The sequence below is a fragment of the Rhamphochromis sp. 'chilingali' genome (assembly GCF_963969265.1).
Source record: "Rhamphochromis sp. 'chilingali' genome assembly, chromosome: 16".
Lineage (NCBI taxonomy): Eukaryota > Metazoa > Chordata > Actinopteri > Cichliformes > Cichlidae > Rhamphochromis > Rhamphochromis sp. 'chilingali'.
Window position 1 is genome coordinate 240,879 of NC_137943.1, and position 26,122 is coordinate 267,000.

General features: G+C 44.1%; 1 protein-coding gene across 1 annotated transcript; it reads left to right on the forward strand.

Moving 5' to 3' along the window:
- Positions 1-390: 390 nt before the first annotated feature.
- LOC308413016 (uncharacterized protein) lies at positions 391-25,049 on the forward strand (the record flags this gene model as incomplete). Its single annotated transcript, XM_080907797.1, has 3 exons — positions 391-596; positions 23,889-24,938; positions 25,026-25,049. The coding sequence occupies exons 1-3, from the start codon at positions 465-467 to the stop codon at positions 25,047-25,049; spliced, it is 1,206 nt and encodes a 401-aa protein (XP_080763923.1). The 5' UTR covers positions 391-464.
- Positions 25,050-26,122: the final 1,073 nt, after the last annotated feature.

The window sequence follows — 26,122 nt, forward strand, 5'->3', positions numbered from 1 at the left end:
GTATTTATAGTTATAATGTAATTACCTACATAAAATTAAATAAATTAAGTAATTAGATAAAATCCATTAAAACAGTAAATTATGAATTCGCAGTCTAAAGCAATTCAAATAACAGTTAACATATACAAACAAAGATTATGTCCGTGATGCTAACAGTAGATATTAACTGTACATCCCCCACAGGCCTAGCCTACTTGCTAAGATAGCTATCTTTTACAGTGTTGAAGCCTGGGGGGCGTGAACGGCGGATGCAGTGGGCGCAGATGGGGAGGGGGGTCGGAACCAGGCGTACAGTAAAAAGAGAGAGAGATGTGCAAGAGTCTGCCAATAAAAATCGATCTCTTCTGCTCTAATTCACACACTAGCTCAGGTCGATACAGCCTGCCTCTCTCTCCCCCGCTGCTCTCGTTCTCTCTATCTCTCTCCACCACATACACGTACGCTCGCGGCAGCCGCCAGCTTGTATGCGTCCCTCCTCGCGCCAGAGAGTGGCCGCCTGGCTGCTCGCGCTGCCGTTGGGGAGCGGTGGAGAGGAATGCGCGCGCCGCGGCCGACTGGAGATGATCTCGTTTTGGCTGCTGTGCTGGAAGCTGTTGGTAGGTAAATAAACCAATCAACAACATTGAATAATAAAGCCGAACAGCGTCTTCCTCGTGGGTTTGCAGCTGTGTGGATGCACACCGTGTAGCCTGTGAACGCGGTGTATGCGCGAGGCTCTGGCTCAGCTTGGCTTCTGTATGCACGCTTATCTGTCACGATTTTGGTGCTTTGCCCAAGTTTAGAATATTGTCTTATATAACACTGCTGGCACAGCACTCATCTGACAGAACGCAGTAGAACCAGGAGGATAATTGTATTTTTCATTAGAATTTAACTACAAAGAGCAGAACAGGAGAAAATGGAACGCTAGAACCGAGTGCAACAGCATCATGGCTCCATTTATAACTCATCTTTGGTAAAACACATGATGCCTAAAGCTGCTGTGTAATCCTCTCAAAACACACACACACACACACACACACACACACACACACACACACACACACACACACACACACACACACACACACAGAGGTGTCTGATTAAGTAATCATCATAATGCTGTCTCCAGCTGCTGATGTGGGGGCAGAGACTGCAAGGGAATTCACTATACAGGGAATATAACTCCATGTTGCGGATTTAATATGTTTTAAACCTAAAGTTCAGCTGACAAAGGTCAGTGAGGTCTACCAATAATCCAAAAGTCTGCTGGTTCAAATCTAGACAGGCAGTGTCCAGGGGCATGGATTACAGCAGAGCGCCACTACACCACTAATGACCGTGCAGGCTGTCCTCAGAAACTGAAGAAGAAACAATGCTATTTTGAATGTGCGCAGGAGCACATGTACTGACTACATTTCTATGCTACGATCAGGACATGCTCATAAATATGGCTTCAGTAGTGTATTAGAAATAGGGGTGGGCAATATAAACGATATACGATAGAAATGATATAAATTTGGCCAACGATAGAGATTTTGACTATACCGCTCTATCGCGATAGCACATGTTGATGATGTCATCAAGCTGCGCATGTTTTGGTCGAAAGCATCGCAGCGGCTACAACCATAATCATCTGCAAATTATTGCGGGCGACAGTCATAGCAAAGAGATGAAGCACTTTTGAAATATGGCAAAAACTGCGCTTCCTCCACTTCCGTAACATTGATTCATTAATGTTGGATTCTCTCGCAGCTGTTCTATTCCCATGTTGTTGCAGTATATTAATAACTAACCTCGTATTGTGGATGAATGATCTCAGTTGTTCTCCTGACTGAAGTTTGGCCCGTGTACAGCATCCTGCTATGCGATTGCATTTGTCCCTGACCACCAGAATCCCTCACGTTAACTTTTATCGAGTGGAAAAAAAGTTGGCGTTCATCCTCCTGCTTCACTGTGCTAATGTTATGCTAACATAGCTGTGTCACTAGCAATCACGTAGCACAACATTATATACCAGCTAGCCAAACTTCAGTAACCCTACAAACGTCACTGCTGTTTAGTCTTCTGTCTTCATTTATGTTGGAAGTGGTAGCAGAGCTGTACGTTTGAAATAGCTTCAAAAATCTCAGTCAGAACATGGTATGAAATGTTTAGGTGGAAACTAGCGAGCTAACTTCCTGTTAACTTCTAACTCCGTTAAATTTAATAAATCTGTTTTCATGGATGCCTGGATGTTAAACTTAATTGTTACACCTGGTAAAGCAGAAACGCTGATGATTTAATTAAAGATGAAAGAATTTAGACCGTTTTTAACTCTCAGTGTTCGTTTGACTTTGGGACCTGAAGCGGACGGAGTTTTGGACCCAGATTACTCCGTGAAGCTCCTCACTACGGCAGCCATAATGCTCTGACAATCCATCAAGCAGTGCTGCTTACCAAAGTTGTACTAAAACATTTTTAACAGATTTCTGCAGCCAAAATCGGTTCAACGTCAGTAAGCACAATCAGAATTCATACATAAGGTACACTCTCGATTTTTGAGAAAATTAAAGGATTTTTAGTGTGGAAAACACGCTATACAGAAGAAAAGAATATATCGTGATATATATCGTTACCGCACATGCTTCAAATTATATCGCGATATGAATTTTAGGCCATATCGCCCAGCCCTAATTAGAAACTATATTCATTTGACAGATTAAAGAAATCATTTTCAGTATCAGGAGGATCTGATGTTTTCATAAACCGTCACATCCTGCTGCTCAAGCTTCTGTGAGAGGCAAGCAGATGTTGACAGCTGCTAACCAACAGTTGTTGCACAGATGAAGTCTGAGCTACTGTGAAAGGTTATTCCCTGTATATACTTTGTGCAGCAAAACTCTGGACTGTCCTGCAGAAGGCTTTATTTGCAAAAATCCAGGGTCTTCAACCCACGCAGTCATAGTGCAGCATTGTTCATTGTTATATTTTCTGCATAGTCTGCTATTTATTAGAGTTTCTGTTTATCAGGTTTTCCATGATATTATGTCCGCTTAAACCCTTAGTCAAAGGAGCTTGCCAAGAAAAGCGTCTGGACTTCTTTAACTTAAAGAAGTCCAGACGCTTTTCTTGGCAAGCTCCTTTGACTACGATGACCTGGATGACTGAGAACCTTCACAGACACTTAAACCCTTAGTTTTCCTCAGTTCTTTGTTGTGTTGTTTGTCAGCCTGCGTGTTCCAGTTTGGATCATCATCTCTGCTTTATCTCAGCTCTCTGGAATCGCTGCCTCATATAAATAAATGTTTTCGTTTATGTAAATGTGCTTTAGAGTCTGCATCTTGGGTCCTGGATTCTCCATAACTATGACATTATTGTGTTTTGGTAAGCTGGTCAAAGTTCATGAGTATTGTGTCTCATGGCTAAGAGCACACCTGCAACAGAGCTGTAAAAAGGCTATAGTCACATTCTGCTAAAAGAGTTTTGCAGATCAGAATGATGACCTTGCAGGCCAGACATAAACTCTGAAAAACAAACCCATGAATATTGATTCAAACTGGCAGATGTTGTATCAGTCAGCGAGTTAAAGCAGGGTCACTGCAAAATTAATAATAGTTTCAGCGAGAAACAGGACGGACATATTTGATTTCTGTCATGAATGGATCCAACTTTGCTCACCAGTATGTCGGTGTGTGTGAGGGAGCAAGAATGAGGGTGACTGTTGATTTCCATATTTACATAACTGCACGTCATGAAATAAGCACCAGGGCAGGACAGATGATTATGTCACACGGCTAACACGATTCAGCTCAGTTCAATTTTATTTATACAGCCCCAAATCACAACAACACTCGCCTCAATGCAATAGTGTGCAAATGGAAGAACGCAGTCTTACATATTTGTTTAATATGTGCGTTGAAAGACATGTCCTGGTCAAAAATGACTCCAAGGTTCCTCACAGCGTTACTGGAGGCCAAGGTAATGCCATCCAGAGTAAGAATCTGCTTAGATACCATATTTCTAAGCTTTTCAGGGCCGAGTACAATAACCTCAGTTTGATCTGAATTAAGAAGCAGAAAGTTAGCGGCCATCCAGGTCTTTATGTCTTTAAGACATTCCTGCAGTTTAACTCATTGGTGTGTGTTATCTGGCTTCATGGACAGATAGAGCTGGGTGTCATCAGCATAGCAGTGTAAATGTATGCTATGTCTTCTAATGATGCTGCCTAAGGGAAGCATGTATAATGTAAACAGAATTGGTCCTAGCACTGAACCCTGTGGAACTCCATAATTAACCTCAGTGTGTGAAGAGGACTCTCCATTTACATGCACAAACTGGAGTCTATTAGATAGATATGATACAAACCACTGCAGCACAGTACCTGTAATACCTACAGCATGTTCTAATCGCTCTAATAGGATATTATGGTCGACAGTATCGAACGCTGCACTGAGGTCTAGCAGGACAAGCACAGAGATGAGTCCACTGTCAGAGGCCATAAGAAGATCATTTGTAACCTTCACTAAAGCTGTGAATAACACAGAGAGACAGACAACCATTCACAATCACATTCACACCTATGGGCAGTTTAGATTCACCAAATAAGCTGACCCTACAACTGTATGTCTTTGGACTGTGGGAGGAAGCCAGAGAGAACCCACACAAACACGGGCAGTACATGCAGATCCCACAGAGGAAGGTGAAGTGGCAGTACTAACCACCATGCCACTGCCAATGCAAATTCTAGATGTAAAATGTATACATGAATTTCATTAAATAGCGACTTCCAAAATTAATTAAATTCACTTCATCAATTCTCTTCTGCTTATTGTTATCAGGGTCACAGGGACTGAATAACAACAGTAGTCACTTCAAAGTGCTTTGTTAGATAAACCCCCAACAATAATAATGTGGGTCAATATAACATCAATAATATTTCCATTATTTTACATTAATTATGTTCATATTACATCAATATTACAGCAGTACTAATGAACAAAGGGGAATAGAAAAGTTATCTTAGCATCATCTAACTTACATTTAGCAATAGTACAATATAAAGAGCTATATTATACTGAGGCAAGAATGCCACTTCTGCAAGTCAGTCACCTGTCAGGGATGATGCACAATTATTCACAGCATCCCAATGTACAGTTATGGACAGGTGAGTATATGAGCGTGTTGTATAAGGCCTTGGGCCTCTTGAGACAACTGCTGTGGTGATTTGGCGCATATAAATACAACTGAATTGAACTCCATTGAATTGATAAATGTATCCGCTTATTATTATTTTTATTATTATTAGTAGTATTAGTATTATTATTATTATTACTTACTTACTTACAATTATTATTAGTAATATTTAAAGTGCCTTAACAAAGGAATTTTCCAAATATGGGATAATGAAAATACCATCTTATCTTAGTAATCTTTCTTCTCATGCAGTAAACATTGGTTGATTTTCAATGAATGCTGTGTTTCCAGTCTATAACCAATAAGTTTCAGTGACCCGAACCGAACATTTGCTTCAGATATGAGATGTCAGAATCTAATCATAATAAACATCAAATGTTTAAAGGAATGGTGTTAAATCAAAAACATTCGTGCAGGTCAATAAAAACAGAAGCCAACTTTGTGATTTTGGTAAGTTTAGGGTTTGAAGTTGATCAGTGTACTGGCATGTGTAGCAATTGTTAAAATGGGAAATAATGCAACAGCAGAAAACTGTAGTTACATTAATATTTTTTGGGATGCTGTTTTTTTCCTTTTTTTCCAGGTGGTGGTTGTGTACTATCTAATTGTACACAACCCCCAGATTAGATGTACTATCTAATCTAATTGATGTGTATCTAATCTTCTGTTATTATAAATATGGAGGTGTCAATTTTTAAGTTAAAGATTTAAACAAAAATGTTGCATTAAACGCTGAGGAATTGGATACATTTTTATACACAGTCCTAAAGTGCGGTTAAGTTCACTGAAATGTGAAACCTATTTCTTCATACATTAAGTAACTAAATGTCTGGAGATGATTCCACATGGGGTATTTGCTACGGCCAAGCCAACACATCAAACTCAGTGTTGTGTTCCTCAAACCATTCCTGAACCCTTTTTGCTTTGTGGCAGGACATCTTAACCTGCTGCCATCAGGTGGTACATCTTAATGTAACATGACCCAAGGTTTCCTAGCAGAACATTGCCCAAAGCGCCACACTGCCTCCTCCAGCTTGCTTTGTTCCCATTGTGTATCCAGGAGCCAGTGGTTCCCCAGGTAAATGACACACATATACCCAGCAATGTGATGTAAAAGAAAACGTGACCTATCTGGCCACCTTCTACCAACCCAAAAAAGTTGATTCTGTTCATCTGGACATAGAGTTTTCAGTACGAGAAATGTTTCGCCACTCATCCAAGTGACTTCTTCAGTCTCAGCTGACTGCAGGTTTCCCCGCCCTTATAAACAGGACATTTGCACAATGTACCTCTGATCAATGTTCATGAGTCCCATTCACAGAGAGTTGGGGAATGGCTGCAATCACAGCATTGTAAGATGGTGACAGATGTACCCTTAGGCCCCCCCTCCATTCAGAGATGGTCTTTCCCTTTTCACGTAAACGGCCTCCTTGACTCCGCCCTCAAACCAGCGTTCCTCCCTGTCCAGGATGTCACATCCTCATCATTGAAAGAGTGTCCACTGGCCTGTAGGTGTGAACAGACTGCAGAGTCCTGGCCTGACGAGGTGGCTCTGCTGTGTTGTAGCCAGAGGTTGTTTGGTTTCCCCGATGTATAAATCCTGGCAGTCCTACACTTAACAGCGTACACTATGTTACTCTGTTTGTGTCGGGGGACCCGATCCTTGGGGTGGACCCATTTTTGGCACAGAGTGTTTTGGGGTTTAAAAGCCACAGAGACGCGGTGTTTAGAGAAAATGTGTCTCTGCTGTTCCAATATTCCTAACATGTACGGGATCACTACAGGTTTTCTCTTAGGCAGCGGTTGTCCTTCTCTCCTGGATCAGCTGAAGCTTTCTTTTGGAGCCTTCCCAGCTTTGACAAAAGTCCAGCTGGGGTAACCACATTTACTCAGGGCCTTCTTGATGTTCTTCTGCCTCCCTGGCTGCTGTGTCAGTGGGGATGGTGTTCGCTCTGTGTTGTAGCGTCCTGATGACACCCAGTTTATGCTCCAGTGGATGATGAGAGTCAAACCTTAAATACCGTAGGTTTACGGTACACATCAAGAACCAGCAACTTTTTGACAATTTGCGCTACAGTAGTGCATCTGTTGGCTCGGACTACCGTATTTTCACGACCATAAGACGCACTGTACTAAAAGGCGCAGTCTCAGTTATGTGTGCCATTACTGTATTTAACACACACATAAGGCGCACTGGATTATAGGGCGCATACAAGTACCGTATGCGTATTTAAAAATAAAGCGGGAGCAAACCTGAGTTCGGTACCTTACTCACATTTTTATTACCAGTAATCGTCATCATCAACAACACACAAGCATACAAGTGTGCGTATTTAAAAATAAAGCAGGAGCAAAACAAAGTTTGGTACTCACATTTTTATCATCAATCAAACCCATCGAAGTCCTCATCCTCTGTGTCTGAATTGAACAGCTGCGCTAAATCTCCATCAAACATGCCAGGTTCACTGTCTTCACCGTCAGAGTCACTTTCCGTGCCGTGCGGCTCCTCGGAAATGATGCCGGCTTTTGCGAAAGCTCGAACAACAGTGCCAGCAGACATGTTAGCCCAAGCATCTACAATCCATTCGCAAATTGTGGCGTAACTCGCCCGGCGCTGCCTTCCACTCTTGGTGAAACTGGTCTCCATCGGTCATCCATCGCTCCCAGGCCGCTCGCAGCCTTACTTTGAACGGGCGGTTCACACCGATGTCCAGCAGTTGGAGTTCCTTTGTCAGGCCTCCCGGAATGACAGCAAGCTCACAGTTCATTTGCTTCACTTGTTTTTTCACATCGGCTGTGAGATGGGCACGCATAGAGTCACAGATTAAGAGCGATGGTGATGCGTGGAAAAAACCACCTGGTCTCCTTACATACGCCTCCCTCAGCCACTCTTTCATCATTTCCTCATCCATCCAGCCCTTTTCATTTGCCTTAATGATGATTCCTGCTGGAAACTTCTCTTTAGGCAAAGTCTTTCGCTTAAAAATCACCATAGGCAAGGCAAGGCAAGGCAAGGCAAGTTTATTTGTATAGCACAATTCAACAACAAGGTGATTCAAAGTGCTTTACAGAGACATTAGAAACAAGAACAAATAAAAAGCATGATTTAAAATTGAATAAAACAAGCAAATAAACTAACTAACTAATTAACAAACAAACAAACAAACAAACAAACAAACAACAGTATATAAAATCAAAACAGATAAAATCAGAACAGTAGATAAAATCAGTAATTAAATGTAAGTTTTGAAATGTAAGCTTAAAGTGTGGATTTGGTGCTTTATTCAAATGCAGCTGAGAACAGGTGAGTCTTCAACCTGGATTTAAATAAACTGAGTGTTTCAGCTGATCTGAGGCTTTCTGGGAGTTTGTTCCAGATATAAGGAGCATAAAAGCTGAATGCAGCTTCTCCGTGTCTGGTTCTGACTCTGGGAACTGATAAAAGACCGGATCCAGATGACCTGAGGGATCTGGAAGGTTCATACTGGGTCAGGAGGTCACTGATGTATTTTGGTCCTAAACCATTCAGAGCTTTATAGACCAGCATCAGGACTTTAAAGTCTATCCTCTGACGGACAGGCAGCCAGTGTAAAGACCTCAGAGCTGGACTGATGTGGTCCACTTTTTTGGTCTTAGTGAGGACTCGAGCAGCAGAGTTCTGAATGAGCTGTAGTTGTCTGACTGATTTTTTAGGTAGACCTGTAAAGATGCTGTTACAGTAATCAAGCCTACTAAAGATGAATGCATGGACTAGTTTTTCCAGGTCCTGTTGAGACATCAGATCTTTTATCCTTGATATATTCTTGAGGTGATAGTAAGCTGACTTTGTTATTGTCTTAATGTGTTTTTCTAAGTTTAGGTCTGCATCCATCACTACACCCAAATTTCTCGCCTGGTTTGTGGTTTTTAGATGTATAGATTGAAGTTCTCTGGTGACCTGTAATCGTTTTTCTTTGGCGCCAAAGACTATTACCTCAGTTTTGTTTTTTGTTTAGCTGGAGAAAATTGTGGCACAACCAGTCATTGATTTCCTCAATGCATTTACCAAGAGCCTGTACAGGGCCTTGGTCTCCTGGTGACATTGTGATATATATTTGTGTGTCATCTGCATAGCTGTGATAGTTTATTTTGTTGTTGTTTATAATCTGTGCCAGTGGGAGCATGTAGATGTTAAACAGAAGGGGTCCCAAGATGGAACCTTGGGGAACTCCACATGTGATACTTGTCTGCTCAGATGTGAAGTTACCTATTGATACAAAGTATTTCCTGTTTTCTACGTATGTTTTGAACCAGTTTAGTACAGTTCCTGAAAGACCTGTCCAGTTCTCCAGTCGTTTGAGTAATATGTTGTGGTCAACTGTATCAAATGCTGCACTGAGATCCAGTAAAACTAGGACTGACATTTTTCCACTGTCTGTATTCAGACATATGTCATTAAACACTTTGGTCAGAGCGGTTTCAGTGCTGTGGTTCTGTCTAAAACCTGACTGGAAGGCATCGTAGCAATTATTCTGTTTTAAGAAGTAACTGAGCTGTTGAGAAACTGCTTTTTCAATGATCTTACTTAAAAACGGGAGATTTGAGATCGGCCTGTAGTTGTTCATTTGTGTCTTGTCAAGATTGTCCTTTTTCAGTATAGGTTTGATTACAGCAGTTTTTAGTGATTCTGGAAACACACCTGATAATAAAGAAAAGTTGACGATCTGTAACAGGTCTGACTCTAAAGTCTTTGAGACCTTTTTGAAAAAACTTGTTGGCAGGACATCTAAACAGCAGGAGGAGGAGTTCAGTTGACCTAAGATGTCCTCCAGGTCTTTGCTGTTAATAGGTTGAAACTGTTTCATGGTGTTTAAACAGTTTTTTGGTGGACACAGTACATATCCTGGATCTGCTGTTGATGTACCAATTGCTTGTCTAATTTTTTGGATTTTTTCTGTGAAGAATTTGGCAAAGTCATTGCAGGCCATGGTCGAATGAAGTTCAGCTGCCACTGGCACAGGAGGGTTTGTTAGCCTGTCAACTGTAGAAAATAAGACCCGAGCATTATGGCTGTTTTTAGTGATGATGTCAGAGAAGTAGGACCTCCTTGCATTCCTCAGTTGTAAATTATAATTGTGAAGTTTCTCTTTATAAATGTCATAATGAACCTGGAGGTTTGTTTTTCTCCATCTGCGCTCAGCTTTCCTACACTCTCTTTTTTCATTTTTCACCAGTGTGGAGTTTCTCCATGAGACTTTTTCCTTCCAGAGATAACCTTCACCTTAATGGGAGCAATAGTGTCCATTACATTTAACATGTTAGCATTGAAGCTATTGACGAGCTCATTGACTGACCCTCTGGACAGGTCAGGTGTTAATGGGAAGACCTGGTTAAAAATTGCACTACTGTGTTCAGTTATACACCGTTTTGTGATCACTGTTGTTGATATATTTGTGTGGGCTGAGATTTTACTTTCAAAGAAAACACAGTAATGATCAGACAGGCCCACATCAGACACAGTAACCTTTGAAATGCTCAGGCCTTTGGAGATCAGTAGGTCAAGAGTGTGTCCTGTATTATGTGTGGCCTCTGTTACATGCTGAGTCAGCCCAAAGTTGCCCAGAGTGTTACTCAGGTCTTTAGTCCCTTTGTCCTGAGGGTTGTCCACATGAATGTTAAAATCCCCAACAATAATTACACAGTCAAAATCAACACAGATCACAGACAGCAGTTCACTGAGGTCATTAAAAAAGTCTGTGCAGTATTTGGGAGGCCTGTAAACATTAAGAAACACAACTTTGGATGGGGCCTTCAGCTGTAAAGCCACATATTCAAAAGACTGAAAACTTCCAGGAGATAGCTGCTTACATTGAAATGATTCATTAAATAAGACAGCAACCCCTCCTCCTCTCCTGCTCGCCCTGACCTCACTGATAAAACTGTAGTTAGGAGGGGTCGTCTCGATGAGAACAGCTCCACTGTTACTTTGGTCCAACCAAGTTTCAGTTAAAAACATAAAATCAAGGCTGTGCTCAGTGATTAAATCATTAATTAAAAATGTTTTCCCAGCTAGAGATCTAATGTTTAATAAAGCCAACTTAAGTGTTTTAGAGGTATTACTTGTCCCCTCGTGTTTGGGAGCAGTCTGTGGCACACAAGGTATGTTTACTATGTTTAAAGATCTTTTAGACTGCAGCTCTCTGTGTTTTGACCAGGCCACATGTCTCCTGTCACCTAAAAGTACAGAAATTTTAAAACCTTCTAGTAAACAGGGTCCCAGCTTCTCCTGGGAAAAGTCATCACTGCCATAATCCTCACAGCCCGGACCCTTCACACATCACGCATCAGACTGCGGAGACAGGGCATGAAGAGGAACTAAGGGGGGCGAGGCTGGGCAATGTGACTTCGATTGCTCTGTTGAGGGTGGGGCTCGATGGCGAACCTTTGGCCGCTCTGGTGGGGGGTTTATGGGGGACAAAAAGGGATTGGGACGGGGGGTAGATCTGAGCCCAGCATTGACCCGCTCCATCATCTCCTCAGTGAATTTCAGGTGTGGGGAGGAGGGAGAAAGGGAGGGGGAGGAGGGTGATGGCCTGTCAGGGGTTTGGGGGACTGGGGAAGGTCGTGGTCCCTTGTCCTGGTCGTTGGTGTTGTTGAGAGAGTTGGAGGCAAATAGGGACCCCTCTTCTTGCCTTAGATGTCTCTCCTTTCTGAGGCTCTTCCTCAGATGCCATGGATGTCTCTCCTTTCTGAGGCTCTTCCCGGGTGGGGGCAAATGGAGCTCCTCCTCAAGGTTTCTGCTGGGCTTTGTCTGTTCTTGGAGTACTGTTTGTTCCTCTTTATGAGATAACTCCTCGTTTATCTCAGCCTTGGCACCAAGCACGGATGGATGACGTATGGAATAAAACAAGTTGGAGGTGAACAGTTTCACCCCTGACTTGTTAAAATTAAATCCATTTGCTTTGAACAGATGCCTGCGTTCCCAAAAAATATTAAAGTTGTCGATAAAATGCACTGAGTGGTCAGCACATGCTGATATAAGCCATTTATTCAGTGTAAACAACCTGCTGAATCTCTCGTCTCCTCCTCTGACCGGCGGTACAGGCCCACTGATGAATACAGCTGCATTCAGAGAGTTTACAGTATTTAATAATCCAGTAAAGTCCCGTTTCAGAACCTCCGACTGTTGTTTGGACACATCGTTTGACCCTGTATGCAGAACAATGTTTGTCACAGTTGGATATTCATCTGCAATTTGAAGAATTCTCTCCTTCAGGTTGTTGACCATATCGTTAGGAAAGCAGAGGACTTTAGTGTTCTTACTGCACATCCTTTGTACATCCTTTACGGCAGAGTCACCCACAATCAGAGTTTCAGGCCTAGCCTTTAGCTTTCCCTGTGGCCTTTCACTTTTCAACAGATTTTCAGACCTTATTTCGCTGCTTTTAGATGGATGGTTGTCCGATATAGATCCAGGGTCCTTTGATAGTGGAGCAAATCTGTTCTGCAGTTTCACATTCAGTTGTTTTGGAGGTTTGTTGTTAACCTTCCTATTCACGGTTGTCCAGTCCTGTTTCCTCCCGTATACAGGGGTAGAAGAGCTTCTCTGTCTCGTAGGAAGTGAAGGCCAGTCGGTTTCAGAGATTTCAGCTCGCTGTGCCCTGCCTGTGATACGTCCTCCCCCTTCCAGGAGACATGATTTATGTCTTGGTTTTGCACCAAGACAGTCTAAGGGGGGATTATCACTTGAGGATTTATAATAATGCACAGAGTCTACTTTCTTGGTCATGTTATCTGTGCTCCTTAGCTGTGTACTAGCTTGCTCATCGCCATTGTTTTGAATCAAAGGCAAGGTTGTTTCATTTCCACACAGTCCATTTACCTCCACGTTTACTTCTAAGCGATGAATTTTTGTCTCCAGTACTGCAATCTTCTGCAGGAGGCTGTGGTAGTCATCTGTGGAGAGGGAAGGCATCTTGTTGCTAGTTAGCCTAGCGGTTAGCACCTTTCCAGGCTATTGAGGCTGCTCGGTGCCCAGACGCTGTAATCAGGCTTCAGCTGTGTCTAGGCCACAGACACACGGAGCGCTGAGGACAAGGTAACCATAAAATGTTGCTGTTTCTGTTAAGAACACTCTAGTCCTAATGATCTACAAGTGTCCAGAAGTTATTGCAGGTAAGCTCACACGGAAAAAAGGGACAAAATCAGCATAAAAATCAATAAAAATCAATATAAGAAGCAAAGCATTCAAGAGCAAAGAGATGAAGCGTCCACACTCACAAAGGGGAGGAGCTGCGGTTTTTCGGCAGCTCCTCCCCTTGCGGCAGTTTCTGTCCATTAGCATGGCAGCCAAGCACAACAGTAAAAGAAGACTTTTCGTGCCCCGTTGTGCGTATCGCTACCGTGCTGGTCCCCTTCTTCCCTACAGTGTGACTCACCGGGATGTCAAAAGTGAGCGGGACCTCGTCCATGTTTGTGATGTGGCTGGGCTGGATGTGTTTGGCGGCGATGTGTTTGCTGCAGTAGGAGCGGAAGATGGCCAGCTTTTCCTTATAATCCGCTGGAAGTTGCTGCGCTACCGTAGTCCTGGTCCGGATGGAAAAATGGCACCGTTTCATAAAACGAAAGCACCAAGATGGACCTCCTTGGAAATGTTCAATGTTCATCTCTTCAGCTAGTGAAACTGCTTTTAGCCGAATGGTGACCGTCGAAACGCTTCTCCCGCTCGTTCTTTGCTCGATGATCCACCGCTCGAGTCTTTCTTCCAACTCGGGCCACCTCGCCTTATGTCCGCGGAAACTCAGCTGCGTTTTCTTGACCTGCCGGAGCTTGTTTTCTAGCTTCCTCCATTTGCGAACCATCGATTCGTTAATCTTAAATTCTCTCGCCGCTGCTCGATTTCCATGTTCCTCCGCGTAGCTGATGGCCTTCAGTTTAAACTGTGCTTCATAAGCGTGTCTCTTTGCCATTTTCTTTTCTTTTTTTTTTGCTTGTCCCGTTTGGCTCTTTTGCCATCAGAATCGTTGTCTAAAGGCAAAGAAAGATGCCCAACGGATTTACTTTACCAAATTGACCATCCCAGCCTTGCCGTAATGGTCCATTTGATTCACCTTTTATTGTTTATTTTATTTTCACTTACTGAATACGGGACAGACTTGACTGGGGGAAAGAAGGGGAGAAAGAAAGAGGGAAGGAGAAACAGCTGAGAAGAGGGACGGGGGAGAAGGGCAAAAAACAAAAACCAACAGAAGGTTCAAGGTTCAAGGTTCTTTATTTGTCACATGCATAGTTATACAAGTATAACACACAGTGAAATGTAGCCTGACACGCTCCTCGACATATGCAAAAATTGGGGGGGGTGTAGAGGAAGAACATTATATATATATATATATACATACATACAGTATATACACTGGGTGAATGTGCAGTAGTAGCAGCAAGCAGGTGAATTCTGTACATTAATATGAATAGACATCTGACTATTTTACAGGATAGACAATATAAACATATTTAAAATTAAAGGAATTGAAATGTACATTGTGCCTTGGTTTAGTGTCTGGAAGAGTCCTGTCTCAGTCAATTATAGATGATGTGAGAGGGCGGGTGTGTGTGTTTAGGGCACGGATGGCTTGGGGATAGAAGCTCCTCTTGAGTCTCTCTGTCCTTGCCCGGAAGATGCGGAACCTTCTACCAGATTGCAGAAGTTGGAACAGTTTGTTGCCAGGATGGGACGGGTCCTTCAGTATCTGCGCTGCTCTAGTCCGGCATCTCCTGGTGTAGGTGTCCTGAAGCGCGGGGAGAGCAATCCTGCAGCAGCGTTCTGCTGTACAGATCACTCTCTGGGGAGCTTTTTGGTCCTTCACACAGCTGTTCCCATACCAGGATGTGATGTTCTGTGTGAGGATGCTCTCCACAGCGCCTGTATAGAAAATCCTGAGGATCTTTGGAGAGACCCTGAACTTCCTCAGTTGTCGTAGGTGATACAGGCGCTGCCTAGCCTTTTTGGTCTGGACCTGAATGTGGGCAGCCCATGTCAGGTCTGAGGAGATGTGGACACCAAGATACTTGAAGGACTGCACCCTCTCCACTGGAGCTCCATTGATGATAATGGGCTTGTAGTCTCTGTGCTGACCCCTTCTGAAGTCCACCACCAGCTCCTTGGTCTTGCTGACGTTCAGCTGGAGGTGGTTGTCCTGGCACCACGATGCCAGATTCTTCACTTCATCCATGTAGGCCGCCTCATCGTTGTTGGAGATGGCACCCAACACCACTGTGTCGTCAGCAAACTTCACAATGGTGTTGGAGCCATGGGTGGCCACACAGTCTGAAGTGTAGAGGGAGTAGAGCAGTGGCGAGAGGACACATCCCTGAGGTGCTCCTGTGTTGATGGTGATGCTGTTGGAGAAGCACCTGCCCACCCTCACCACCTGAGTTCTGCCAGTGAGGAAGTCCAACACCCATGCACACAGACGGCTGTTAAGTCCCAGATCCCTCAGCTTTGTGAACAGTCTGCAGGGCACTATTGTGTTAAACGCTGAACTGTAATCAACAAACAGCATTCGCACATAGTTACCCTGTTTCTTGTCCACGTGGCTGAGAGTGGTGTGTAGGACGTGGGTGATGGCATCCTCTGTGGATCTGTTGGATCTGTAGGCGAACTGCAGCGGATCTGTGGTGTCTGGGATGGAGGAGGAGATGATGTTCTTCAGCAGCCTCTCAAACACCTTCATTACTACCGAGGTCAGTGCAACTGGCCGGTAATCGTTCAGGGATGAGGGTTTGCTGTTCTTGGGCACAGGGATGATGGTGGATCTTTTGAAGCATGTGGGGACCACAGACTTCGCCAGGGACTCGTTGAAGATGTAAGTGAACACACCTGCTAGCTGGTCAGCACAGCAGCGCAGCAGACGGCCGGTGATGCCGTCTGGCCCCGCCGCTTTCCTTGTGTTCACTCTCCTCAGTGCCGCTCGGACGTCATGCTCCGCGATGCTGGTCACCGGTCTCTCGCTGATGACGTCACTGTCCTCGGTAGTCAGGCGGTAGATAGCATTAGCCGCCTGGCTAACCTCGAAACGGGCGTAGAACCGATTCAGCTCGTTGGTGAATGCAGAGTCGGCGTTGATCGGCGCAGTGTCCCTGGCTTTGTAGTCCGTAATGGTGCGTAGTCCGTGCCACATACTCCGTGTGTCGCCCTGGTGGAAGCGGGACTCCACACGTTCCCGGTACTGGCGTTTGGCATCTCTCACCGCGCGCCGCACGCTGTATGAGGCCGCTTTGTAGGCGCTCATATCGCCAGTGGCGAGACCCGCGTTGTAGGAGGCGGGTGAGCAGAAAAAAAAAAGAAAGAAATAAAAAATGCATATATCAATCACCTGGATCACCTGCTGAGAAAGAAAAAAGAAAACAAGCAGAAGAGAACAAGAGTAATAGAATAAACAGCATCACAATGATATATGGGAATATGACAGTAAATACTAAATATTAAACATTATTGTGCAGCACATAAGATCAACAGAACACAGTGTGCTTTGAGGTAGGAGCCAAAAAGGGTGTAGTTTGTGGGTGTGATCACCCGTGTGTACACCTGTGAGCATGGACGTGCTTGTTTTTAAAAGGTTCCTTCATGTAATGATCTGCTAGAGGGTGTGTGGGGTGGGGGGGGGGCACAGCCCCGTCCTCCAGGGCATGAAGCAGGTATGGAGGAGATCAAAACTCCAGACATCCAGAGGCCCCCAGAACACAAGAGACCAAGGAAGACCAACAGAGGGGCAGCCGCGCCACTGTCCCAGAAAGAGCTGAGGAGAGTCCCAGATGAGGGCTCACTCAGCAGCCGCGGAGCAGAAACCAGGGGGAGTTGCAGTGACGTGCCTGTGAGCTCCGCCGGCAGCCAGCCGTGCCTGAGTGACCGAGCCCCAGGCCGAGAGGCCGGGGGCACCCCACCTCCGAAGTGGCCCGAGCGAGCCCCAGGCTCCAGGCCCCGATAAGCGGCCGTCAAGGAGTGAGCCGGTGTGTACCTGGACGCCCATCCCCGGACACAAAGAACCACCAACGCACCGATGTCTGAGGGAGTCCGCCACTGGCAGGGGAAGTGGTGGTAGGGGGAGATAGGCCTCCAAACCTTGGAGGGCCTGAGATGTCCCCAGAGAGGTGGCGCCTGACACCCAACCTGACATATAGACACAGAAATACAGGCACACACATTTACAAACATCCATTCCCACCCTCATGCTCTCATATGCACTTACTCCACACTCAACCAACGTGGAGACAGACATAAAGAGACGCTGTACACACGATCACACTCCCCAAGCGTACTCTACAAACCGGGTCTAGGTACCCTTTGCCATTTTCAGGGTTGTTAAAACAACGATGTTCCACATAATGCACATACCTGTCCTTTTATACAGGTATGTGCGATTGTCCGGTATATACGATCAACGCCCACACTTCACCCTTTAGCGTTCTCATGGTGTTCTCTACTACGTCCTCCTTACAACACACAGGGCGCACTGCGCTATAGGGAGCGCCGTACTTTTCGAAGAAAATCCAAGACTTTTAAGTGCGCCTTATGGTCGTGAAAATACGGTACACGGCCCAGCCTTCCCTCTCCTTGTGCATCAGTGAGTCTTGGTTACCCATGACCCTGTCACTGGTTCACCACTATTCTTCTTTGGAACACTTTTGATAGATACTGAACACTGCAGACCTGGAACATGAAAGCTGTAGTGTTAGAGATGCTCTGACCCAGTCATCTAGCCATCACACTTGCTCAAAGCTTTACACATACTCATATTTGCTGATTTAAAAAATCAGCTTTGAGGACAAAATGCAAAAGCAAACACAAAAACCAAAGCACAAGCACAAAGAGACTTAGCAAAATCAACACAGGGATTTTATTTTAGAAACATGAACGGGTAGAAATCAAGGCTGAAACCTGACTGCTCATTACTGCCTTGGTTACCTGTTGAAGTTCAGGGTCTTTCTGTTAGGCTGGGGTTGACTGGGGGTGGCTGTAGCTCAGGTGGCAGAGCAGGTCAGCCACTAATCAGAAGGTCGGTGGTTCGATCCCAGGCTGCATCCTGGCTGCATGCCAAATATCCTTGGGCAAGATACTAACCCCGTGTTTGCCTACTGGTGGTGGTCAGAGGGCCCGGTGGCGCCTGTGTCCGGCAGCCTCGCCTCTGTCAGTGCGCCCCAGGGCAGCTGTGGCTACAATGTAGCTTGCTATCGCCAGTGTGTGTGAATGTGTGTGTGAATGGGTGGATGACTGAATGTAGTGTAAAGCGCTTTGGGGTCCTATGGACTAGAAAAGCGCTATACAAATGCAGGCCATTTACCATTTTACCATTTCACTCAGCTTTAACATCGCTCTGGGTGCTGGTGCACAGACATGCTTAACTGGGACCAGTGGATTTTCTATCCCTTTCTGGTGAGGTCATGAACGCATCCACACACTTTCCCAACAGGTTATTAAACCCGAGCCAATCTGTCACCACAATTAAGGGATGCATCCAGTGTGAGCTAACCGCAGCCTATGGGATATTTGTTTATGTCCCCATTAGGGGTGGGCGATATAAACGATATACAATAGAAATGATATAAATTTGGCCAACGATAGAGATTTTGACTATACCGCTCTATCGCGATAGCGCATGTTGATGATGTCATCAAGCTGCGCCTGTTTTGGTCGAAAGCATCGCAGTGTCTACAACCATTATCATCTGCAAATTATGGCGGGCGACAGTCATAGCAAAGAGATGAAGCACTTTTGAAATATGGGGAAAGCCAAAAACTGCGCTTCCTCCACTTCCGTAACATTGATTCTGTTAGGATGCCTGGGTCATTGACCCAGGGTTTTTGAGTTTATTATATTATTTATAATTTCTAGTCTTTGGGTTTTTGTTAGAGTCATGTCTTATGGTTTGTCTCTGTGTAATCCTTAGTTGCTGTCTCCCCTGTCCGCTATATCCCCGTGTCCAGTCAGTGTCTGTGTCTGCCCTGGTCCCACGTCTCTGTTCCCTCTGTTGTAGTGCCTGCATGTGAGTCTGTCTTTGTTCAGTCTGTGTTATGTGTTTCCTGTTTTACTTTGAAGGTCTCTGTCTTATCTCAGTGTGTTCGGGTTACGCTTCCTGGTCTCGTCAGTTCTGATTTGCCCCAGCTGTGTTTCCCTCCAGTTGTCCATTCCCTGATTGCTCCCTCTATGTATTTAAGCCCTGTGTTTCAGGTTGTCATTGTTGGGATCTACTGTTTATCTAGCTGTGTGTTCTGTCAGTCTTCCGGTGTAAGTTTATTTTGATATTTCCAGTTATGTTAAATTTGAGTTTAACATTAAAGCTGTTTTGAGTTCAAGTTTTGCCTCCGAGTGTCTGCACCTTGGGTCCTATTCCTGTCTGCACGCAGCCGTTCCATAACATTGATTCATTAATGTTGAATTCTCTCGCAGCTGCTCTGTTCCCATGTTGTTGCAGTACATTAATAACTAACCTCGTATTGTGGATGAATAATCTCAGTTGTTGTCCTGACTGAAGTTTGGCCCGTGTACAGCATCCTGCTATGCGACTACATCTGTCCCTGACCACCAGAATCCCTCACGTTAACTTTTATCGAGTGGAAAAAAAAGTTGGCGTTCATCCTCCTGCTTCACTGTGCTAATGTTATGCTAACATAACTTCAGTAACCCTACAAACGTCACTGCTGTTTAGTTTCATTTATGTTGGAAGTGGTAGCAGAGCTGTACGTTTGAAATAGCTTCAAAAATCTCAGTCAGAACATGGTATGAAATGTTTAGGTGGAAACTAGCGAGCTAACTTCCTGTTAACTTCTAACTCCGTTAAATTTAATAAATCTGTTTTCATGGATGCCTGGATGTTAAACTTAATTGTTACACCTGGTAAAGCAGAAACGCTGATGATTTAATTAAAGATGAAAGAATTTAGACCGTTTTTAACTCTCAGTGTTCGTTTGACTTTTGGACCTGAAGCGGACGGAGTTTTGGACCCAGATTACTCCGTGAAGCTCCTCACTACGGCAGCCGTAATGCTCTGACAATCCATCAAGCAGTGCTGCTTACCAAAGTTGTACTAAAACATTTTTTAACAGATTTCTGCAGCCAAAATCGGTTCGAGGTCAGTAAGAACAACCAGAATTCATACATAAGGTACACTTATGATTTTAAGTCCTTATAGTGTGGAAAAATACGTTATACAGAAGAAAAGAATATATCGTGATATATATCGTTACCGCACATGCTTCAAATTATATCGCGATATGGATTTTAGGCCATATCGCCCAGCCCTAGTCCCCATGCACTTACCTAACATCCACCCACTCGCTCTCCAACAATGCCACACAAGGGTATGTGCGAGCCAGGGTCCACCATAGCCTGTCCTCCAACAGCTGGTGCTGGTGCACTGCTGCCTGCTCCATGCACATGACGGACTGGGTACAAGAATGCCTGGGTTTCAGCATCACTTGTAAAGTGAGGACCCTGTATCCACAGCGTTGGAGATCATTGGAGGCTTTATTTCCAATCATGCTTTTCTAATTACAGTGCTGTCGGGATGCTTCAGCTTCTTCCCTCAGCCTGAGCTGCCGGCTCATGTGTTCTGGTCAGCCTCCTTCACACCACACCCTTAACCCACTACTCCACCTCAGCTATGAACATAACCAACAATTGAAATTCAAAATACTGAGTCGCCACTTTACCTCTTGCTTTTACCTCCTTACGCAGATGCAGGGTATATCCTGGACAGGTCCACCACAGCAGATGCACAAAAAGACAGACAGCTGCACACTCTCAAATCCACACCTGTGGAAAATTTAGTATAAACAGTCCCTAGCATTTATGTCTTTGGGCTGTGGGAGAAAACTGGAGTTTCTGGACAGAATCCATGCAAGCCCACAGATGAACTGTTAGCTAAAATCAATGGACAGCTGTTATACTTGGAAAGCTTAAAGTAGGGGAAGAATTGCAGAATAAGGCTACAACAGTTACAGGCTAACTGCCAGCATAGTTAAAACCCATGCATAATATTACGAAAGCTGGAAGTGCAGGGTTAATAGTTAAAGTGTAAACAAAATGATTTGTGAGCTGGGATGGTTGGCCTTGGTAGATGCATGCAACCTTTTCCATGAATTTGATTAAAAATGCCATGGATAGAACAACGTGTCTAAATAAAGCAGTGAGAGCTCAGGATGAAAAGTAATTTTGTTCCCCTATGAATCAAAATGTAAGTAAATGTTTCCGCCTATGCGCATTCACTCAGTTTGTACTACGGCTTAATGTTAATTGATGCAGAGAGACGTTAATCATCTGTTATGCAGCATACTGGAAATGACATCTCTTCAAAGTAAATGCCTTCAGAGACTCATCACATCAGAATTAATTGAGGTTGTTGAGTAAAACTAAAGCCCCTTTCACTCATGGACTTTATGCCGTCTGGAATCATTTCCAGTGCTGGAAATGCAGAAGAGGACAAGAAACAGGTCATCTTCATAAGTGTTTGTGATAAATCCTGTTGGGTAGAACTTTTAGAAACCAGAGAGGTGCTGCATGAAAAAAGCATTACTCCACCGAGAAATTCTGATGACTTTACTGCCACAAACTTGTTACAAACTATAGCTGCATTGGCACTGATCCAGTGTTGTAGTTGACACATTGGTGCAGGTATGCATGTCATGGGCCATTGATGCAGAGGACTCTGTCTTCATATGTTTTAGTTTATATTTGCTCGGTGTCATTTTAGTTCCTACGTTTGCTGTTTATGAATGTTATACCATAAATGTGCTGTTATGCAACTAAAGAAGTTTTTGTATGAAGTCACTTTATTCACGCAACCAAGGAGAAGTGATGGGCTATAATATGTGATCTCTCTTCACACAGTGGGACTGAACTGAAAAGGAACTGACTTTAGCAGCTTGCCTGCCTCTGCAGCTATACTTAGTGTTACCATAGCAACACCTCCCATCTGTCACCAGCACATGCTTTTAACGACAGACCATAATAATATGCAAACCCACTCACAGCCAACGCAGTGCCACCATGGTAATGAGAGGATGGCTTGAGTTTATCTCATCAAACATATGAGGCCATGTGCAGTACTGTACCTTGATGTACTCATGAGTATGTGGACGGTTATATATTCAAATATATTCAGTAATTGTTGAGTAATTGTATATTTGCATATGCCTTATTATAGTGTAAGTTTAACAGTGTAGCTCAGTGTGTGTTGAATTAACCAAGTGTTTCTACTTTAATCTTAGCTCTGTGTTTGGTCTCCACCTACTCGTGTGCATACCTGTGCAGCTGCTAAAGATTTACCAGTTTTAACTTCTAATTTACTAAACCATGTAGGGTGATAAATTCAAACAGGCGATAAGATGCTTTAGCCTACCCACAGTTGTTACCCATCTGCAAACCACTTTGCAGACCACCTCCATCCAAGGTTCTCATGATGTTTCTGATCTATAATCTCTGATTAGCACTGATCCTTCATGTATTATGTAACAGACCTGTAACACCAAATACAGGTTACTGTAGAAGCAGACTTTAACTAGAGTGATTGTCAAATTCTAAATTGGAGATAAAGTATCAGAATTTCAGGAGCAGGACCACACCTCCAAATATGCTCCTTCCAGTTCTCATCTATGTATGTTCCCCCAGTTCTACAAGCTGTTCATTCTCATTTACGTGCCCCACCTTCCCTGCCTTGTTAAATTCTTTAGCTTCTTCAATTCTATTTAGTACATGGGGACCTGCCAGGCCCGGTCAGGGTCTTCCCCAAACCGCAGCTCAATTCTTGTCCAAGCCATTCACCTTTACCTACTAAAACGCTATCAAACCTCAAATGAGGACGTGGGCCCAGTGAGGGGAAACACATATTTGAGATACCAAGTTAAAACTGTGACTTTTCTCATAGAGAGTTACTCCCTGCTGTGTTTTCAGTGTTATTAACTGAGTAACTGTGATGTAGATTAAACCATTGCTAAGCTGACACGAAATTAAATGAAATTTATAATGTTAACAGCCTCCAATCAGAAGCAGCCTGTCCACCTCCAGTAACCCCCGCCCTTGCTTAAGTATTTCCTGTATATGCATCAGTAAGAAGAGCTGTTTTTCACTATCAGAACTGGTTAAAATGGCCTGTATTTATATAGCGCTTTACTAGTCCCTAAGGACCCCAAAGCGCTTTACATATCCAGTCATCCACCCATTCACACACACATTCACACACTGGTGATGGCAGCTACATGTAGCCACAGCCACCCTGGGGCGCACTGACAGAGGCGAGGCTGCCGGACACTGGCGCCACCGGGCCCTCTGACCAGTTAGTGCACCAGGTATGCTTTCTTTTCCTTTAGAACCTCGTACTGCTAAGCACAGCAGTGACAGGAGCACTTTCATCCATGATTCACACCAACGTCTGCTTTGTGAGATTCTGCAGGAAAGCAGTCCTGTAGTTCAGATAGCCCTCTTTGACTCTGTCATCCTCCTCTGGGTGTCACTGTGTGACATCCATGTGTATCCATCTACCTATTAGCCTGAACTCTCGCAGGCTTCCTTTATGCACGTTGGTCACTGCCGCTCATTGGAAAGAATGCAAACCCATAAGCCGTCATTGTTATCATAATTATGAGATTTTAGTAGATTGGACTTTTGAATTGACTTCATGTTTTTAATCCAAGTATGTTTTTTTTTTAATTTCCGCTCCATTATAACCACAAAATGAATTACAACTACACGTATGTTTCCTCAGAGAGCTACGACTGGGCTAAGGAGGACAACACCTGAGCTAACAGACGCTAACCACGACAACGCTAGCTCCAGCAGCAATAACCCCGTCTGCCCTCCCTCTCCCCCACCGCTAGTCAGTGCAGTTACCATGGAGATGAGCTCATCAGCACCGCTAAGAGACGTAGAAAGAGAGAGCCTTTTTAGCTGCCACAACCAGGAAGAGGACCAACTGTGTCTTCCTGGGGTCCATAGGGTGGAAGACGAGGCTGTAGGAGGAGAAAATAGGAAAGGAGATGAGTGTGACTATCTCATTTTTGAGATGGGAGATGAGAAAGGAAGAGACCTCAGTGAAAGTGAAGGAGGAGAGGATGAAGGGAGAGGGGAAATAGAGGGAGAAGATGGAAACGAAAGAGAAACAGAGAGTGATAGCTGGGAAAGAAGAGAGACAGAGGGAGATGATGAAAGCAGAGAGAATACAGAGGGTGGGGAGGTGGGGGGTGGAGAAGAGGGAGAAGACCCAGGAACAAAAGAAGAGGATAGCTGGATCAGAGGAATAGAGGAAGAGGCAAAAGAAGATGTCCTTTCAGATCTCCTCTTCCCCTCAGACAGTCTGCTGTGTCCTTCACCATCTGAGCCACTAGGCACCACCTCACATCCTCTGGAGGCCGTGTCACAAGAAGTTTGGGGTCCCGACTTCACAATCAGGGATGACCTCAGTGACAGCCACCTCAGTGACTGCCTCCAAGCAGAGCGTGTCATCGTGTACTCAGACAGCGATGCAGGTGAGGACCAGTGGTCAGCTTTTGCCCCCTCTGACATCACCAGCCAGATCGAAGAGGAGAGGAAGAAAGATGCAAGATTTGAAGAAGAGGAGAAGGCCAAAAGAGAGGAAGAAGACAATGAAGTCAAAGCAGATGCAAAAAATCAAGCGCAGAAGAGAGAGGTGGCGGTGGAGGAGTACAGGGTGGGAAGAAAGGATGATGATGAAGACCAGATGAGGTTGAGGAGAGATCTTTTCCTACGGTCTCCTTCAGTCAGCTCCACAGCGAGCTCCACAGACCCTGACAAGAAGGTGAGTTTGCTGTTTATATGTAGCCTGATGCAGAGACACGGCGGTGTTTTCTTTGTGCTTTTAACTTGGTTCAACACTTTTCACCAGACATTTAACAGAGATGAATTATGACAACAAAAAATGTTTGCCAAAATGCAATAAGCTCCTCTGAGTGTTAAATACAACACTGTTGAGTGTTAAATTAACACTTTTGACAGTGTTATATGTTTAAAAGTAACCTAGTCAGTTTTGAAGATTAACAAAGACTAACACTGAGCAGTGCTGGTTTTCTAACACTGGAACATTTCTAACATTTTGAGTTATTTTCCAGTGTTAGAAAATCAGCACTGCTCAGTGTTAGTCTTTGTTAATCTTCAAAACTGACTAGGTTACTTTTAAACATATAACACTGTCAAAAGTGTTAATTTAACACTCAACAGTGTTGTATTTAACACTCAGAGGTGTGGACCCATATAGACACCCTAGATTTTGCTGTGTAACTTAAGCTATCTCTAAATAGAAAAGCCTAAACTTAAACCAGAGCAGGTACAGTATAGGCACACATGAGCTTTATAAACTCTGGTCTTAACAGGGTGCCTGTCAGTTAGCCAACAGTAGATGGAGCTGTGTCTCTGTCACTCATCTGTTACAGTTTCTGACACTTTTCATCTGTACCACCCAAAACTGCACTGTCAGTGTCTGATAGAGGGAGCTGCAACATGTGCAATGACTGTAAGAGCCTTGAACCCATCACCCAGCATTAGCACTCGTAGTTTGTATCAGAATTCTAGGACATTAATTCAAGCATCAACTAAAGCGAACTCTGCAGTTATAACACAGACGAATCTCAGAAGTATTCATTGCTGCATTATAACAAACATGTCCATTTTAACAAGAAAAGGGAATAAAGATCATCGCTGCCACCTTGTGTCCAAACTGTGCAACCACAGCTGAAAGTGATAGCATAGTCCACTCAAAGGTGACATGAAAAGGCTAATTTACACTGTGGATCCCTGCTCTCACATACTGTCATAGGTTTAACACTGACTGTGAAGCTGGATTTAAAAATACGTGTTTGAAGTTTTTAGAACAAGTTTAGCGCCGTCTTGTACCAATACAGAACGTGATGTCACTGAGTTGGTTGGTTGCTGCTAATAGACTTAGATTAGTTTCTGTTAGCTAACTAGTAACAGAACCATTAACTC